Here is a 20,907-nt window from a genome sequence, read left to right as displayed (position 1 = left end):
ACTGTTGAAATTGATCTCAACACAGAAGGCTGAGTCCAGATTTCTTTTGCTTTGTTGATATCAGATCTGGAGAGTTTCTGAGATGTTTTCTGAATGTTTCATAAGTTGCATCTTACATGTCCCAAATAGTATAAATCTGGAATCTTCATATATGTAATGATTTTATTACATTAATTTTATGTAACATTTGTGTGCCCCACTACCTCCAGTATATTAGCTTTGAAACAAGTTTCAAGATAAACCACCTTCAAAAGTGAAATGGATAAGCTATATTGTTTTGGGATATTAACACAATTTTAAAGATTATTAGTCAGTCTACATATACGAGTGGGGACTCAAAAACCCCCAGAATTTGTTTATAAAAAATTGTGTATTTATTCTTACATGCTTAAACTTCAGTCACCTTCAAAGGTACTCTCCATTTGATGCAATATACCTATCAAGATGTTTTTTTCCACTGCTTGAAACAGTTTTTTTAACTTGTCAATTTTGATGCCTTTCAGTGTGTCTACCACTTTTTGTTTCACCTCTTCCACATCCCACACTGGCAAAACATTTCTCTTTCAGGGCTTTTTTCATCCAGGGACACAAACAAACAAACAAACAGCCACTCTGGGTAAGATGAGGTGAACAGGGAGGGTGGGGCATAGCACTCATACAAGTTTTTTGTCAAAAACTGCTGAACATTCAGTGTGGTGTGGGCAGGTGTGCTCATAAATCATCCATCATGAAATGGGCAAATGTACTGGAAGACTCTTAAAAAATTTTACTGAAGCTGAACACAGTCTCACAACAACACCACCTGGCACATTGATACAGATTGGTTCCTGGAACTCTCACCTAGCAGGGAAAGCCTGTACCACAAGGGGCTTGCCCTCTAGAAGATAATTCCATTGGGGGTGGTCCCCCTCATATAATCATCAGTATTTGCATAAATGTTCAGTACAAAGAATTAAATAGTGGTAAGTTGAATGTAACTATACCAAAAATAATATTAATATAAATAGCACTTTTAGAAGGAGGTTAGAGTTTGCTTTCAGAAGTTTAACTTGATTTACTTGTATATTTTGAATGAAAAGTTCTAAAGAAACCAGGACAGAAACTCTTAATATACTGTTCTTCCATCAAAATTTTATGTGTATTCAAATACTTGTATAAGCAGAGGATTTTCATTTGCTCATGATTTTCTCTGTCTCAATTCAATATCTAAGTAGTTCTCTTCACTAACTTACAACGTGAATAAAAGCTGCTTAGAGGAGTCATTAGTTAATAAAACAAATTTAGCTAATTTATTGATAGAATTCAGAATATTATTTAATGGCAATAACATTAAAAGTAACCTGGGGAAAAAAATGAAGAAAACTATGTCAAAGTTATCCCTGGGTTTTGCCCTGGAAGAAACATTACCCCAGGGAATAAAGGGGGAGACAGTAGGGAGGAGGATGAAGAATAAAATTTGAATGTTCACTCAGAGAACAAAGAATGTAGTAAATACTCCTTGGAATCAGACAAGTGAGAACAGGCATGTACACATGGCAAACAGTGTTCTCTTATAACTAGTGTAAAAGCCAAAGTTCCGCCTGGGTCTCAGCTCTAGGCAATTTTGACTTAATAATTTATCCAATATGTAGGACAGAGTTTCCCAAATCTTACACGTATTTGGTCCCCTGATATAGCAGATATTTCGTATATGGGGTGGGGAAAAACTAGGTTTTCAGTTGTTCATAAGGAAAATAATTAATAATGATATAAGAATATACCCTGTGTTTAGTGTACTCACAACTGTAAGCCTAATTTTGCCCCACCCTGTAAAACTCACCCTGGTCTAGAGGTTTTAATTGCAAAAGACAATGGTTTGCAAAACATGTAGAGGAATAACACATGTAAATTCCAAGGCCAAGGAAGCGAATAAACAGATGGTCTTGAACACTAAAAAAGGGATCATTTCCCTCAGATATCTTATTAAGCAATAAAATCATTCTCAGGTTAATCATTTCAATAAATGAGTTCCGGAAAGTAGCTACCTAAAAATAACTTCTTGTTAGCATACCTATCGAGGCATTTATGATATAGAAAAATATTTTGGATCCATGGTAAAGAATTCACAATGTGATTTCCAAAGAGTAAAATGTGAAAACAATTAAAATAAGGAAACCTTGGGGAGTTTTTTTAAAAAGATACATCTAGTTGCTCACCTATCATTTACTCTACGTAATACATATTTAAATGCCACTACTTTTCAAATGAAACCATTGTCTTTTTTTTTTCAATTTGGTTTGATGATGATGTCCAAACTCCAGAGGTCACTGCCATTGCCATAGTGCTTTTTGCCTTCCCCTTTTGTCATAGATTAGAACATCTTTAAAGAATCAGAAGTATCAATCATAGTACTGCTGAGTCAGAGCCTAAAGAATTTCTCATACTCTGACAAACTGTATTCTATTCACAAGGACCCTAGGAAAGGTGTGAGGTTACCATGTCAACGTGAAAACTCATCTTCCCCCTTAAAACGATAATCGTGAATGTAGCAAATGAGTATTTCCACATGCTTCACATTTCCTCTTCTTGGTCTAGGGCTCTAAAACACTGTTCTCTGTCAGTGGCTGAGGAGCTATGTATGGCACAGCACAGTAGCCAAAGTGAATCCTCAAAGCCAGGAGTGGTGGTGGTGTTTGTTCCTGTTTCTGATCATCTGATCCTTATTCCAGAGAACAGCTTCTGAGGGTCCTCTGGGGACCAAGCTGTCCTTAGGATCAACAATGCCAGGGGTACATTAGGCCCCAAAGAAATCAAACTCCCTTACATGGCTTTCAAAGACCTCTGGGCTCTGACTACAGCCTCACTCTCCAGTCCCTTCTTGTGCCACTTTCTCTTACCTGCCCTGGCCTTCCTTCTGTTCCTGGAACAAACCTACCTCCTCAGTGCTCCTTGTCTTCTCAAAAGGCTGCTTTCCCTGCCTAGAATGCTATATCCCTCTCACCCCATCATTAATGTTTCAACATGAATTTTATTTCTTTGAGGATGCCTTCCCCAGGTGTCTTATTTTAGAAGACCCATCTCACTCCAGCTACTAACCTTTATCTCTCTACTGACTTTGTTCCTTCATATTTGTGACTCTATATTGATTTATTTACTTTATGTCTGTCTACCCCACTAGACTATAAGCTCCAAAAAGGCATGGTTTATATCTGCTTTATTTAATAAAAAATACTAGTAATAGGCATTGATCAACTATTTATTGGGTGAATGAATAAATGGATGAATGAAACTGAGGGGCCCTATTGTCTTATCATGTAAAAGAATGTATTCTGAACTCCTAAATGTCTATAAATAAATTTATAATATTTACCAAATAATAAGTTGAGGGACAATTGCTAGTTGGCTACTAGATGCAATAGTTCCATGATAAATTCTTGCTGAGGACAATTGTGAGTTTAGTATTTTAATAATAAATGAAATGACTAAAATCTAGCTAGCAGAGAACGATCGAAGTAGAGGTCTGTAGGTCCAGTCACCTGAGAAATGAATGGGGAAGAGTCCATTGAATAACAAAGAACTGGTCTTACTGTGTGCAGAGGTCAGAATGAGGATTCCTGGGTGACTGTTTGGGGGATAAAATATTTGGCTAAAGATGAGAAAAATTACAGTGTCAGTAACAAAATTTTCTCTCTTAACAGGCTACAATTGCCATTAGAAGACTCTGAGCAAAGGCTGTTGGGATGATGTTCAGTTTAGCTACATTTAAAAATACTCCCTGAAGTAATTGGTGACCAAATAAACAATTTGCTGTTCAGACAGGAAATAACCTGAGATCTATCTGAATTTTTGAGAAACCTCTAAATTATTTTTTTGTCTTTTCCAGTTTTTCTTTCTACATTCCATCTCTAGCTTGTACTCACTTATTTAGGTCAGAGCTGTTAGGACACTATTTTACCTTATGAAACAACATGGTTAAATGACGTTTAATTTTCTCACCAGGCATTACTGTTTACTGAAGGCTATATGCAGCTGTGTGTGGTTCTGTCAACATATACAATATGTGATAGATGTGAAGGATTCAACTAAACAATTCAGTTTCCGAAATTTTATAGCCAAAATTTTCATACCATTAAGGAAATAATGTTTACAAAGAATCAACCATGAACAGTGTGATTCATACAAAAAGGAGGTTAAGGAATCTCTCCAGTGCCACAAACAGAGGTCCATATGAATGAAGAAAGAGATAGTTTACAGTCTGTTCAATTGAAGTAGGTATTTTTCTTTAAGAAAAAAAGCTATTGCGAGTTCACTGGGAAACGTGCTACAAGAAGATGGGCAAAAGGAAGATGCAATATGAGACCTGCATTGTGACGATTCATGCAGCCAGTCACATGATTGAATAGGAATAGAATCCTCATTAACAAAAGGATGGCTAAATTCAGATTGGAATGTTAGGTGTTCAAGGGTTGGAAACTTCATAAGGAGCCATTTCAGAAAATGACATGTATCGATGATATGAAATCTCTTTACACATACCAGGTATCTTAGTTCTCTTGGGTATAAATACTACAGACTGAGTCACTTAAACAACATACATTTATTTTCTCACAGTTCTGGAGGCTAGAAGTCAGAAATCAGGGTGCCAGAATAGTCAGATTCTGGTGAGAACGCTCTTTCTGGGTTGCAAAAAGGAACCTTCTCATTGTGTCCTCACATGGCCTTTCCTCAATACTGCGCACACGGAGAGAGAGGTCTCCCTTTCTCTTCAAATAAGTCCACCAATCCTATCAGATTAGGACCCCAGCCTTACGAACTCATTTAATCTTAGTTACCTCCTAAAAGCCTTATCTTCGGATGCAGTCAGACTGGGGGTTAGGGCTTCAACATATGAATTTGGAAGGGAAAGAGTTCAGTCCACAGTACCAGGTGTCAGTTTCCAGCAGTCAAGAGAAAGAGCTACGCATGGTGGTTAATGGAAAATGGCTGGCTGATTTCAGAAGCCAGAAACCGGGATGTGGGTCCTTATCCTGGCCCTGCCACTAATCTAAGCTGAACCCAGTTACTTCATCATACCTCTAAAAAAAGTGTTCTGTGTAAGGTACCACTTATATCTGTAGAACCTGCTATAAAATTGAAAAGAAATGCAAAGTTTCAGCCTAAAAATTTTTCCCCCACTCAGTATGTGTTTTATACATACTGAATACTACTGACTATATGATGATCTTATAATCACAGTTTAATTCATTTGTTACTTATATTTTTTAGTGAGCTGGTTATAGACATAGACCAGACCACACTTTTGTCTTATTAAAAGTTGAACCTTTTGCCAATGTTTCAAATCTCTTTGACTTTCCAAATTTGTCCTGTGGGTGAGTCTAAAATGTTTCAGTCTTTCAAGAAAAAACAAACAAACAAACAAACAAACAAAAAACAAAAATGATGATTGCTTAAAGAAATGTCATTGTTTAAATTACAATATTTATGTGTAATTAATAGAATATGCAAAAGTTATTCTCATTATGTCTAAATGTTCTTGAAAACTTAGAATGTTAAATCAATCATAACCAAGCAGGTTTCTCATAAATGCAATTTCATGCACTGTAATATTTCAGAGGAACAAGAAAATAATCTTGGAAGCTTCCTGCAAAATAACCAGGAAAGGTAAGACCTCTAAAACCATCTTCTTCTTGTTTTCAATAACAGGTTTTCAAGGGAAGGATTAGGAAGTAGCCTGCCTACATGGTTCTTACATGAAATAAGTACAGGAGAAAAGCAGGGCAGAAGGATTCTGGAATATATACCTAAGAATCATATTGCATTTGATTGAATTCAACTTAACAACAGAATGCTGCCTCTAGGGTACCCAAGAAGGCGACAGTGAGGTGCCTCCTAGAACCTGGGAATTAGATGACTCTCTGGGAGATGACCTAGTAAGTTTCTATTGATTAAGAATGTAATTAGTCATCTGTTTTTGCCCTGGCTGGTTTAGCTCAGTGGATTGAGCGTCGGCCTGCGAGCTAAGTGTCGCTGGTTCGATCTTCCAGTCAGGGTACATCAGAGAAGGAAAACTCTGACTCCAAAAAACCTCCGCTGCCTTGCGGCATACCTCTTCAGGGGAAAGGCTAAGGGAGTAAACCCCGACAGAAAATCCGGAGCCGGAGTCCCTAAGGCGGTTTGACGTTGTAGTCAACACCGGCAACTCCTGCGGCGCACCTTAACCCAAGCTGTATCGACTCCGTCTTTCCCTTGGACCCTTCAGCTGCGAAGAGAGGGGGGGTCTGCTGCATGGGCAACAGCAGACCCTCCATATTACCCTGCCCAGGCTCTGTAGCTTCAGCGTCATCGCAAGATGTCGATTCAACACGGGAGGAGACAGATACCATGTCACTCCCGAGTCGGACTGCACAGCCATTCTTGGCGGTGCAGATAGACTCTGAAGAAGCTACACCATCGTCTCTCGAGACGGACGGCTGCCGCCGACGACGAGTCATCTGTTTACTACATTATTCTAGCAACAGTATCTGTTGGCCCTTGGATAGATGAGACTGTGGACATATTTTATTTTGCTCTCATTGTGTTGGCCCACATGTGATTGAGGGAAAAAAATGAATAAGAGCCAATACTTAAGTGTTTGGTTATCTCTTAAGAATACAAAGGTTTGGCCTCTTATGTCCACATGCCCACATAGCCTCAACCTGCTGTAGCTGCCCAGCAGCTACCTCACCAGGCTGGGCATTCTTGTCTGCCTGCCAGTCTCCATACCCCATGGTTTTCCTATGTCCAGGAATAAATCAATAAGTCATGTTACTGTCTACTTTTCTTAACACCTGGACTATTGCCAGCATGACCTCAAAGATAAAATTTGCCAACTGAATATCAATCCAGTGATTGTCTTTAAATATGAGACTGAAGAATTTCAGAACACTGAGAACCCAAACAAGGCAATTTTAGTGAAATCTCAGGAAAAAAAATTGGAATGTGCTAGTAATTTTGGAAGTGGAAATCTAATATACTATATGGAATTCTGTGAAATGAAAGGGGATAACCAATCCAAAGCAGTGGTTAACACAGACAATTTTAAAAAAGGAATTCAATTGCTTCATGTTAGAAGTAGGTAGATATATAATCCATCAAAAAAATGGAAAGAGAAATTCCAGATTGATCACATCCCAGGGCAACTTGGAAATGAGACTCCCCTGACCCCGCATGGGAGGTTAAGACATATTAAAGGAAGCCTGAGGTCATGGATAATTCACCAAGGAGTAAGCGGGTACAAAACCCTGGAAGGCCCCTGTGTTTTCATGCTCTTTTTTTCTGCCGAGATGCCCAATGGCTCCTTCCTATCTAGAAGCATTAAGATGCCAGCTGTCAACTGAGAAAGCCCAATGAGCACTCAGGGCAGGGAGTTTAAGGTTCACAGCAAGGCTTCGGGCTTTCTGTCATCACTGGCATTAACAGAGATGATTATGTGTTCTCTGTTCAGCTCTCTGTCTCCAGGCATGTGTGCTTTTGCAGCATTTCAATTTGTGGTTGCCTGAAATGGGAAGCAGACAGAAAGGCAGCAAAGTGGATAAAAACAGCCACCGTAGGAGAAAAATGACTGGAGTAAGAGCAGAGGCTACAGCAGCTTGCTAAAGCCAAAGGATACTTCCCCTACAAGTGCATCCTTGCCTCTCAGCAAACTGCTGGTGGCTTCACTTTGCTCTGCTCCAGGGATGGTACAAGGAAGGATGATGCTCATATGGCTGCTGTCTCTCACTATTATTCTATATTTGGACACACCCAGATCTGTAATTCTTCAAAAATACTGTGTAGGGGTTGGGGGAGAAAATCTGTGCAGGAGGCATGAGCTTCTATAAGCACAAGTAGATGGGGGACTCCAGCAGACATAAGCATGGTTTTCAGATAGGCATGGAGGCTGGACCACTGTTTGCGTGCCCGAGGAAAAGGGCTTCTAGACTATGGTCATGGTAGAAACACTCCCAGCACCTCTGTAATCACCTCACTTTCTCTCATCCCTCATATCTTCTTTTGTAGAAGAAAAATGGGACTCGGATCATTTGAGTGTGAAAACAAACTTACTGCTGTACAAAGAATTCCAGAAGACACACTATAGTCGCATACCCCACTTCACTACTCATTGTAATGTGAAAATGGCCAACAAAAATATCAGGCTTTTTTTTTACTGGCAATCTACTTCTAGTCCTTGTCACATTCTATTTTACTTACAGTCCAGTCCATAAGTGAGTCTTGGTTTTCTTGGTCAAAAAGTAAGTACAGCCTCTCTATCCTTTCTGGGTTTTACATCCAACCATCAGTTAAATACTGCTCCCCTTGCATCCAGTAGTATTTGCTTCTAATCAATGGATGTTTCATGAATAACAAAATATCTAGCCTTGTTTCATCCCTCACAGAAGTTGTATCCTGAATTAGATTTCCCACGATCAGGTCTTTTGAAATAGTCTGGTCATTTCAAGGAGATATGGTTTAGAGTGATATCCATAGAGGTTTATTGCCAAACCATGCTTTAAACAGAGAGGTCCTCTCACTTACTCTAGGAGAGAATCCACGTATACTCTCCCATGGGGTTGCAGTAACAGACATGTACAATGGTTTTGGGCTGCACACATTGTTAGTAGTATACAAGTTTCTAGTCAAGAGAAATACTTAGCTGAGAGGGCAAATTTGCCACGAAGAAAGAAGAGGGACTGCAATGATTGAAACAGACCCATGTGTACATGCGCGGAAGGAGTGTGTGATGGAAGAGAGAACAGGAGAAACTCATTTGAGCTGCCCCATTGTTACGAGTCCACCATTATATCTCCTTTCCATTTTTCATAATTCTAACCCCCATTATTAAAAAAAAAAATCCATTATGCTTTGATTCTTTTCACTGTCTCCTCCTTATCTTCCAGAGCCAATATCTAAAGAGTATAATTAAAGCTTAAGGCACTCACTGAAGCAAAAGGGAGTGTTAGCCAGTCCTCCATGTAGCTGTATAATTTTTATTGTTGTCCTTATGAAAAACTGCTGATTGGATTGCTCAGGGAAAGAAGACACCTAATTCAAGTGTAAACTGGATGTCTGCTAGAAGGGGCTATGTAAGCCACCATTTATTTTTCCCCCTTATTTACCATGATTAGAAATGATGCAAGTATGTGTGCATGTACACAAAACATAGATAAACATGAAAACATGCATTTACAAATTATCAAAACTTCTATATACAGGCTCTGAAAAAAAACCTCTAGTATATAGCAACCCTGCCTACACATCAGGATTTTAAAAACCATTGCCTACAATGCCAAGTTCTTCAGTTTTCATTTTGCAGCTGCAGCCCAAAGGAAGACAATGAGACACTGGTATGGTGGCCACTGAGCAGACATGGAAGATCCCTGGGAGACAGCACTGCTAGTGCGAGGACAGAAAGGGACACAGAAGAAAGTTAATGTGGGCCCCAGATTCTGCTTCCATGCTGACTCATGCATTGCTTTGTATTAAGCACTATGTCAAAGTTGGAAATCATTTCCTCTTCCTAGATTTTTTCTTTTTACCAACATTTAAAAAGTCAGTAGAAAATCAGGAAGAACAATCCCACAGCCATTTACCATTTATTGTAATTTGCATTCACAAGTGATCAGCAGCTAAAATATATATATCGTTTCCTTTGAAAATGTTCAAATGTTTTTCTTAAGTAGATAAAAATGCAGTTTTTACTTTTGTCCTTTTATGCAAATGACTTTGTACACAGAATATATCACATTCTCTTTTTAATAACAGGGTAAGAAATACACATTTACAGAGTGAAAAAAATGTTTTAAAGTCCTTGCAGTGCCAGTTATGATTGTTGAGCAGCAAAACAGTCTAAACAAAGCATGTCAAATACATTGTAAATCTGCTCAGACCATAGCAAACCTATTCAATGAAGCAAAATAATGTTTTGACCAGCATGGCAAAAGTGATTTTGGTTTCCACTTATGCTCTTTGGAAACCAATAAGTAACTGAACGGTAGCTGCTTGTTAACATTCTCTGCTGTAAACAGATCCATGTTGGATGGTATGTTGACAGGAGGCAAGGAGGGAGGTTTCGAATGTGCTGATTATTTTATTTGTTTAGGTTTATGATAAAAAATAATACTTTGCACAGAGTTTAGGAGGGGCAGCAAATACACAAATAGCTGTCTAAAAAGTTTGTTTACCTTTTATTATCACCAGTTCCAATTAGTAATAAGAGAAAAATTCTAATGGATACTTATTATTTTGGTTTATCATGTTTTTATATTTATTCATAAAGCTGTTTTCTTAATCTTTAAATTAAATTTTTACCATTTGAATATGACACTCTTCTATTCTAGTGAAGATTAACCCTAGTCACTTGTAAAAATAATAAAACAATATCTGATTACTCAGTGAATAGAGAAAGATAAAAAGTCACTTTTTGTTCCATTGGTATTTAAGAACGAGAAAATAATTGTTTATTCCTGGTTGCAAAGATAACAGATCCTTTCATAATACTATTTGCAATGGACAAATTAACTGCTTTATATTCCTTCTGAAGGTTTGTAAGTGGTCCTTGTAAACATTTTCAAATATGAATTTTTAAATATCATGTGAGTGAACATTGTACAAAGCACTATAACCCTAAGGAAAAATGGAGAATATTATAACCTAAAATTTTCTTAGATAAATGTCTGAGGATTACAAATCATTATATTAATCTTTGAAAAGTATAAAATTTTCTGGAATAGAATTCATGAAACTGTAATAATTTAGGCAGCATTATTTTATTTTGTATAAATCTTATCATAAGATGAAATAATGTTTGTTTTGAAAGTGCCTAAAAGGTTCTGTTATTAAAAGGTGCTGTGGCTAAATGAAAATTGTAATGTAAACAGGTGGAAATCAGATTTGCAAGTTTTTTTTCATCTGTGATGAAATCCCCTTTTCTGGACCAGGTCCTCTCTCTAACTTCCTTTTAGGCAGTTAGCGGGGAGGACAGAGGCTTGTTCCTGAGTCTTTGGTTTCTTGAAAATAACCAGTATCTCAAAAGGCAAATTCTACTTCCCTTCACTATCTCCTCAACTGTCTGGTTTCTGGGGAGCAGAGAGCTTCTTGAGTCATTCATTGGACAGCACCGTTTTATATTAATGCATTATGTTTTAAAGACTAGGATTTTTCTGTGACTCTCTTCAGAATTAGAAATAGAAGTGATTGAAGCTCGAAGACTGAATAGGACTGAGTGGGTATGGGCATGCCAATGGCATGATTTTTATTACTACATCCGGGGGAATATTAGTGCCACTGCTTACTCCCATGAAGATGTGTAGTTCATGAACTTGCCAGCCTCTAGGTATGAGCTTACTTAGTTTTTAGAACTACTAATACCAATTTGGTACACCAGGTATTTGCCTTACTTTATCTAACAAATTAATAAGCACTTTATAATTTAGCACGAGTTCATTAAAAAAATAAGGAATATAGTCCTGTGATAAACAATGATGTTCTATAATTTTATGTGATGCACACAAGTTTCTATGGACCTTTGTCAAAGGTGTCTCATGTGTCTTTGCCAAATGTTGTGATTTAGATGGAAAGACTATGAGGTCTACACAAAAATGGGCCGTTACAAATACAGAAGGCATTAAAAATTTCCTCATTATTTAAACTTCAGGTATGAAATATTATATTTCTGTTTTAAGCAATGATGTATACTTTGCTGAGGGTGCATGAAACTTCTATACTTTGTATTTCTGAAGCAATTTTAAGGTAGATAAGTTCTCTTTAAAACAAAGTATTCACATGTATATTCATAATCATTGCTTTTGCATTTGTCATAAACAAATTTGTAATATGCCACTCTATTTTAAAAAGGAAGTTAATGTTCAAAGGTTTTTTTAAGAATTGGTCATAACATTCAGAATGAAAGGAGACTGCCTTAATTTTCTTTCTATGTATCCCTAAAAGCAGACCATTTTGTTCGTAATCCAGCAATGAATAGATGTCTGAATCTGTCCAGAATCAAGAGAAGAATTGAATTTTGCAGCCCTTGGGAACAGTTGTTTTGAGCTATTTTCTATATGGTGTTTCAAGCCTGAGCTATTAAATTGAAATAATAGTTTGGAATCCATGGCACTGAATTGAGTAAATGAATTTAACACTGGTGATACTATTTCTCTTTTCCAAGTAATTTCTATCTCTTTCATATACTTCATATATTTATACTATCTCTAGCTTAAAAATAAAACTACAGAGCACACTAACATTTGTCTTTTGGACAATATCTGTTAATCAAGCATGCATCTATCCATCTTAGTTTGGATTCACAGTGCTGATCCCACTTGTGGCCAAAGGAACTTGAAAAGAAACTATAGTTTAATACAAATTAAGTGTGATGGGGAGGAACCTGTCAAAGGACCCTTTGATCAAAGTCTTCTCTGTATATTATTATTAAAGATGGCCCAACAAACATTTATTTAACACACTTTTGCTTTTCAATCTCCATGTGAATTGCCTTCCTGCCCTATGAAGTCCCAAACCACAACCCACCCTCAATTCTCCTTAGTTCAAGATGACATATAAGCTCCTAATCTGTCCTTGGGTCTAATATTCATATGAAATGCCCATATAGGCTTAATAAATTTGGAATTTTCTTTTTGTTAGTATGTTTTATGTTAATTTGATTATTAGTCCAGCTACAAGAACCTCTACACATAAGAGGAAAACTATTTTGCTTCCCCCACAATAGGAGATGCTCTCTGCAAGGAGAAGAACTGATCTTGAACTCAACTTTCCAAGGGACCTGATGCTAGTAGCTGACATTTTCTAGCACTTCTGAAACTGCTGGTCGGTAAGCCCAGGCTGCTGGGAGCTTGACCCTTCAGTGTTTACTTCCCTTGGGCAGTGCTCTTCTCATGCTTGTCCAATGAAGAGGAAAAGCAAACAGGACACTTCCCTCCCTAGGGCATTATCCCACTGTGGGCCACCTCTCCATGGCTGTCAGGAGGACAGGAGACTGCAGCATCTGCTGGCTTTTCTGCCCACATTTAGTGGCCACTTGCTTCTTCAACTTGAACCCTTTACTCAGCATATAAAGACTGGACACATTCTGGACGATCAAACCAATTAAGCTGTTTTTTTCAGCAATGAGTTTTCCAAATCTGTTAGATAAAGATCTACACCTGTGACACTGGGCTGTACTATAATTTTTTATTAAAGATAATTTTCATAATTTTAAGTCTCTTGTTGAAAGTCTGAGCAAAGAAAGAAAATAAGATTGTAAGGTGATAAAATAGAAATTCAACTGATTATTAGCTAGCTGGTGTTTGCTATATTAGAAGTTCCCTATCACTGTCACTAGTTAATGCAAAGACAGGTGGAGGACATAATAGGGTCCTCATGAGGTAGGAAAAACTTTGCAATATTCTTAGAGTTAATCTCAGGGTCATGGTGGGGGAGGTTAAATATAATATTTCTCCCTATACGTTGAGAATTCAAGTATATTATTCACTCTGAAACATAATTGTGCGAATAAATTATATGACTAATGCACTTAATAATTTTACACCCTATATGCATCATCCCAAAGACTATTTCCTTGCCATACCTATAAGGAGACTTAATTAGCTCATGAGGAAGCATCATAGAGATAATGCAGTTATTCTTCATGTAACTTGTTGAAGGACAGTTATGAATCTTTTTCCTTTTTTGTTTCAATAAAGACCTAGCACGTCAAGCTAAGAATAATCTATAATCAAGCAAGATATATGATACTCTATTTTAATCCTCATTATCTTTTTAGAGGATGAGCAATAATTGCATATCAGTTCTGCCTACTTTACTATTTTCAGTGCATTTTTTCTTTAGAAACTAAAAGGCCTCATCAATATTCTGCAAGAAAAATGAATGGGATTAAATCAGAAGTTTAAAACTACATGTTTTTGCCAATTACCAAAACCAAAGAGATTGTAACAGATTTTGTTGTCAGTTAACATACGATCTTTGACAAAGTAGAGTTGAAGACATAAGGCCAGTACCCAACCTACACGAGGTGGGTGCTGTCAAGGTTGTGGTGGGCTCCCCTGTGAGTAAGGCAATGACAAGGTTTTGCAATGAACTCTCAGAGTCAAGTAAGCACAGAAGGTCGGGCAAAAACTTTGTTTATAGCAATTAATGTGAGTTTATGATTCAAAACCTAAATCTTTCTCAGATTCCTATGCTCATCCACAGCCTTTACCCTAATTACAACCTCATGTCATTCCAAAACACTTCTCATCTAAAGTCAATTAATCTTTCCACCTCTAGATGTGGGTTTGTCTAATGAAATGTCCACTCATCCCCCGACCCCATAACCATATTTCGGGAGCATCAATGCAATCTTGCCTTTTCCTATTTAAAAACTTTCAGCAGCTTCCAAGTATTTAATACCTTCCTGATAAAATCCCAAATACCTGAACATAGTGTTATGAACCAAATGCTTGTGTCCCCCTAGATTTGTATGTTAAAATCCTAACCCCCAATGTCATTATATTAGAGAGTGGGACCTTTGAGCGGTGATGAGGCCATGAAGGTAGAGCCCCCACAAATGAAATTAGTGCCCTCATAAAAAAGACCCCAGGGAGCTTTCAAGCCCTTTCAGCCATGTGAGGACACAGCAGAAGAACAGCCCTCTATCAGTCAGGAAGCAGGCTCTGACCAGACACCTGGTCTGCCAGCACCTTGATCTGGAACTTCTCAGCCTGCAGAACTCTGAGAAATAAATATTTGTTGTTGAAGCCACCTTAGTCTATGGCACTTTTGTTACAGCAGCCCAAGGGAGTAAGACACTAAGCATAAAAGGGAGTTTAATGATCTGCTCCTGCTTACCTGTGTGTAACTTACTGTCTAGAAATACTGATATATATATAGATACCTTCTAACTCTTTTTAAAAAAATATTTTATTTATTTATTTTTTAGAGAGAGGGGAAGGGAGGGAGAAAGAGAGGAAGAGGAACATCAATGTGTGGTCGCCTCTCACGTGCCCCCAATTGGGGATCTGGCCTGCAACCCAGGCATGTGCCCTGATGGGAATCAAACCAGTGACCCTTTGTTTCACAGGCTGGTGCTCAATCCACTGAGCCACGCCAGCCAGGGCTAACTCTTTCTTCATAACTTGGTTCACATGCCCTCATAAGCTTTCTTTCTCATCATTTGTGGAAGTGAATCTAGCATGTATTTGAGAAATTTCAATTTACTTGAGTCAAATAGGTGTGTTCCTTCAGGACTAATCCTAGTATTCCCTTTGTTCAGCTCTGTGTTTCTGCAACCACATACTAAAACCTCTGTTTGTATAATATCCCTTAAACTGGAAATGTTCCATTTTAAAAAATCTACACCAGCTTTTCACATTCATGATAAATATAGAAACAGAGCTGTTCAGTATCAGGTGGTACTTTTTTCTTTCAAAAACTGTCCCCAGCCTTCATTAACGCATTCGTCTCATATTTAAGTATTCTCTTCCATGAGGTCACTACACAGAATAGTGGCCTACAAAGAAGCGGCACGGCAATATTCTGCAAGTTTTCATTACTGTTTCTGTGAAGTTGGGCAGTGTGTTTGACTACTACCCTGTATGTTTATTCATTATTGTTATGGTCAGATCTCTTAAGACACACGAGCAACAGGCTTTTCATGATCTGAGAATACTCTGATGAATTCTCCATACTGCAAACATACCATGGACATTCTGCCCACACGAGACATTATGAATTTTGCCTTTTTCTTTGTGAAATAATCACCAAAGCAACCATATTCTTTTTTAGATTAAGCATTTGACAGTGATTTCTTTACTTTCAAATACATTATCTAGTAAGGGAGAGAACCATGTGTGCGGCAATTAGCAATTGCTAACTTTTTAAAGATACATATAGTACACGTTGTAAACATAAGTTGCAAATACAGGGACAATGTAGGCCGTAACAGAAGATCAAAGAGAGTTTTTCCCTATGCATTTAGGAGAAAAATGGTTGATCACGAGGTTTTAACTACATTTATCACAGATATTTGCTGACCGTCCTCTGTTGTAGCTCCCTCAGATAAGAGCTCTCTAGACAAACCTAGATGATACAACAGTTGCTGGAAATGCCTGCAGTTTTTAATTTGGTACCAGAAAGTGAAACCCATGAGACATGTTGTTGGTAAGCAACTCAATTTAATCTAAGGTTTTTCAGAACATTTAAAACCACTAGCTAAATCTACGTGGTGCTCTAATTCCTTGCAACTCAATGTGTGGCCTGTGGTCTAGACACATCTGCGTCTTCTGAGAGACAATGGCCAAGCTGATAATTTCTGAATCAGTTTGGATCATAAAGCTCCACTTAATATGATCCATAAACCCTATTTTAAACCTTCTCTTCTTCAAGTCACCTGGGTGGTTTTCGATCAAGACAAGAAATACCACACTCGATAACCCCTTTCAGAAACACTTTCATTGTCCCAAGAGAAAGAATATGAAGCTCCAAATATTGCGTGTGACTCTTTAAAAGCACATATTTGATTCAGTGTGTTAGAAAGGAATTAGTGGTTGACGTCTGTAGACTGAAGCCAACACTATTACACAGGAATAAGATAATAAAGCTGTGCTTTATAAAAATCAGTAAATCTCACCAAACACTGTTTGCTCAGGCCCTCTCTGTTCTATAACACGCTGCTGAGTTCTCTGTGCTAGGAAATGGAAGGGCAGCTGGCAACCAGGTGACAATACATGCCCTGTTCATCCATGCGTGCATTCCTGGGGTCAAGGGTTCACTGATGGCTGCTCAAATGAGGCTGCACCATGAATGGAATGCTACTTTACCTAAAGGTTCTGGAAGCCCTTATGTTCCCAACGTCATTGCAAAAAGTAGCACAGGAGTGATTGCTTTATGACACATCACTCTTAATACCTACAGGTCAGAGGAAGGCACTCTTCTTACTTGGCTAGGTGATTATATGTCCACACGATCAGAGAAAATACAAGAAGAAAACCTTACATAAGCTAACTTTCAGCTCAACAGTGGCATTTCTTACTGTTGAATCCCTGCTTGTTCAGCAGGAAGCACAAATGCTTTTAAAACATATTTCCTTCTTCATGGAAAGGATATATATTTTTTAATGGCGACACCAATAACAACAAACTTTAATAGGAAGGATTCTTTAGCTGGGATACTAGGTTTTACAATCCCTCCATTATCTGTTCTCATGCAGAGCCAGAAAAAATATTGTCACCAATTTAAGAGAACAACAGTCTTTGTTTCATAATGAATTTGTGCCAAACTAGTAAATATGCTGTTGGCCTTTTTGTTGTTGTTGTTGTTGTTGAGTGGACATGGGATAGAAAGTGTAGACCTGGCAGGAGTGAGGGCCTGCACAGCAATGCCTTCTGGGAGGCCTCAGTCTCACTGGGACACAGACTACCTTATGAACTGCTACCGCAGCCAGGGACCTCAGGCAAAGCAATTTTGATTTCTGAGATTGACTGTGGATGCCTCTAAAGGAAAAAGCACACAAAGCCTCTCATGCTTATTGCTTGGAATGAGCAATATAAAGCAAAATCCTGATTCCTGAAAGGTAAGAAAGCTCTTGCCCCAGTGCCCAGGACAGAGTAGTTACTCTATAACCATTTTGGTTCCTTTCTTTTTTATTCTTGTTTACCTCAATATAGCAGAAGTATTTTCCCCCAAAACAGATATAACAGTGTTCAAACATACTATTACAAGGCAAAGATAGACAAACTTTGCAGACATGTTTCAGATGCAGGCTTTTGTTCCCAGAATTAGTGGTGGTGTCAAGAAACGATTTATGGGACTTTAGATCCCCAGTGACCTTCATCAGTCCCAGAACTCCATTAAAATAAATAAACTCTCAACATAAAGACAATCCTCTTGTTGTGCACACCTAGCTTCAAGATAAGACCCCTTCCAGACAGACTGAAGTGTCAAAGCTACTCTCATATTGATATCAGGGTGCTGCCACTGTCTAAAATCATTATGTAATCAAAGTGCCACTTATTTTCCCCTGTGTATTAGAGAATGCCAAGTCAAGTAGAAGGGCTAAATCTTAGGGGCTGGGCAAGCCTGAGGGTGAATACCAGTCCTGTTACTCATTAATGAAGGTCCTTAGAAAAATACTAAACCTAAACCTGAAATTGTCCTCATGTAAAAATCACTGAGATTACCAGTGAACCTGGAGATGCAAATCTCTCTAAACTGATGTAAGGACTAAGTAAAACAATATCCACACAACACCTGGGAGATCTAAGCACCAAGTGAGTACCCGGAAACAGCTTTCTGAACCATCCTTCATTTTTCTTTTTACTGATTCAAAATCACTGACATTATGTGGTCTCCCTCTGTTAAGGTAGAAAAAGAATAAAAATGGCTGAATAACAAAATCACAGCTATAATAACACGTGAGATTGTATTTTGAGGAGTGTTATTACATCCCTGAGCAAAGAGATTTTCTATTTCACAAGTGATTAGAAAAAGTCAGCATCCTGCATGGAGATCACAGAATCCTAGGAATCTGTGTTTCCCTCTTGCAATCTTGGTGGTTCTGTGCAGAGAGTTAACACCACTGCTTCTGTTCAGCTCCCCTTTCTCTATGTTGCACCCTAGCTAAAGAGCTTCTCAGGGAAGAATAATGTTGCCTACTCTGAGTTGCTATAACAACATAGTTGCCACAACAGTAGGCACCCTGCAAGGGTCAGAATAGCCTCTTACAGATATTATATGACTTCTGCTCTTGGTACATCCTCTGCTGCCTGTTAAGGGGACTGGCTGAGGCCGCCAGGGACCACCAGAGTTCATACTAGTTATGAGATGGAGAGGGGTTTTGAAAATTGTTGGGCTTCTCACATGCACAGAATGCCACTGGCCTGGGCTTCAGATATTCTGAAGAGTCCTCTCACTAATGAGGGAGCAAATGGTGCCTCAATACTACTTGTAGGACTGTGTAGTATCTGTTTCATGAAGCTGTTTTTGTTTTTTTTTTTTTCTTTCAAATAATGAGTAGTTCAGGGCAGTAAAAAGAACAATGTCTGGTTCTTAAAAAGGATTAAGTCTGTCACCTGGGAGAAATTAGAAACTATAACTTCAGAGTGAAAGAGAATATACAACCAAACAAGGGCCATACCGTGGCTGACGACAGAGCTCTGACCCCAACCTCTAGAACAACCAGTCCAGGGAGCCAGAACATAATGTTGGCAGCAATTGGCCAACAATGGGCAGGGCTTGATTAATAACTGACAGCTTCCCTCTTCTTTCTCTGTGCGTCTAATTCAGCACCAACCACAGAAGGCCACACATGCTCCCTCACCAATCACACGAGATGCTGCTTTTAAGTAGCCCACCTCTGGCTTCTCCAGGCCAACACTCACCAATCAGAGCTTAGGTGAAGACTTTTCTTTTTTTAACTGAAATCTTTCCCACTCCCCTGACTGTTTTAAGTCTCCATCAAAGGGAAGTGATGGAGGCTGGCCCCCTTCCTGTGGCAAACTGAATAAAACAGCTCTTGTTCTCATTTCAGTGTTTTTTTTCCAATTCCATAAGAATTACCTGTTTATTTTTGTTATAGCTAGTGTACTAACAAGTTCATATTTTATGATTTGCAATGCTAAGGACTACAAAAACATAAGCAATGTAATACAATGGCCTCTGGGTAACCCTAAAATCTGCCTAAAATCTGCCCTCAGCAAACTTGCAGACTCACCAAACCCATCTCTAACCCCTTCCCCCTCCACCTCATAGCTCTACCCATAACAAAGAGACACTCACAGTCAGAGAGTGGCCAACCATCTCAGCTTGCCCCAAACTGCCCCATTTTTAGCACTGAAGGTCCTCCGCTCCAAGAAGGGCAATTGAGGACAACCGGTCACCCCGAGAGACCCCTCAGTGGGTCATGCTGCTCTACAACTCAGTCACTGGAGCTGTAACTCACTCTGCCGGGAATCTTCTCTCTTACCACCGAAAGGATAACCACCCAGGGGCTCCTCTCAATTGGCCAAGCCTCTGCCTAAATGTCCTCTTAGAATTAACCTCTTTGACAACAGCCCAGCCCCCTTGCCCCAAGCAGATGATCACTCCCTCCTCCATGCATGCCATGCTACAGCCTGTATATTTTTTGTACATAAGACATGGCATAGAGATGATCTGATAATGGTGGTTAGACCCTCTTACACAATAAACTCCTTGCAGGCAGGTGCCATATTGTCTTTACCTTTGCATCCCCTCACTGTCATCACCACTCCAAGCCCATGTTTGTCTGTCTTATGGGTAAGTGAATTTATGGGTGATTAAATGGTTTAGCTCTTTATTTATTTGATATAACTATAATTATTCATAATTGAATTAATAAATATTAAGAGATTAATTATTTGCTAATGAATTAAATTGATCCTTACCAAAAAAAGTCCAAAAGTTCTACGCTGAGTTGAAGGGACAGCATATATATACTGGGTGCCTTACAAAAAATATATCCACTAATTTATTTTAATTACCCAGAGTATTTACCTCAATCTGGGTGGTGTTGTCCTGCCCATCGTCCAGGAGCAGGTCTGTAAAGCCCCTGGGCTCCGGGGAGTCTTGGCCCATGCTCGCTCGGTTCGTGTCCACAGCCTTGAGGGAATCCATGCTCCTTTTCCACCGGTGGCTAAATGCATGTGTGTCCACTTCTATCTCCTCCTCTACTGGCAGGAAGGCCTGAGCAACTTGATATTGCCAGTCTGTTTGAAAAGAAATAAAATAATGAATTACTACTTGCTATGAATCATACACATGCTATCAACTTGAGTAGGAAAAAAATTCCAATAGTCATGAACATAGAAAACTAACTCATATCGGTAAAATCTGTTTAACTGCAATATTCTTAGTTGGTATGCATGTCTCTGAGTAGAATGTAATTTAGGATACATCACA

General features: G+C 38.6%; 1 protein-coding gene across 1 annotated transcript in view; it reads right to left on the bottom strand.

The window, feature by feature from the left end:
• The window catches only part of PLXDC2 (plexin domain containing 2), a 420,883-nt gene that overhangs the window by 229,305 nt on the left and 170,671 nt on the right, over nucleotides 1–20,907 (bottom strand). The window contains exon 2 of the mRNA XM_090266575.1: nucleotides 20,503–20,714. Within this exon, the coding sequence (XP_090122701.1) occupies nucleotides 20,503–20,714 (212 nt within the window). The remainder of the gene's footprint in view (nucleotides 1–20,502; nucleotides 20,715–20,907) is intronic.

The sequence above is a fragment of the Furipterus horrens genome, unplaced genomic scaffold (assembly GCF_987537825.1).
Source record: "Furipterus horrens unplaced genomic scaffold, mFurHor1.1.pri manual_scaffold_2, whole genome shotgun sequence".
In the NCBI taxonomy this organism is placed as follows: Eukaryota; Metazoa; Chordata; class Mammalia; order Chiroptera; family Furipteridae; genus Furipterus; species Furipterus horrens.
The sequence above is the reverse complement of the archived record's forward strand: the minus strand, read 5'-3'. Positions and strand labels throughout refer to the sequence as shown.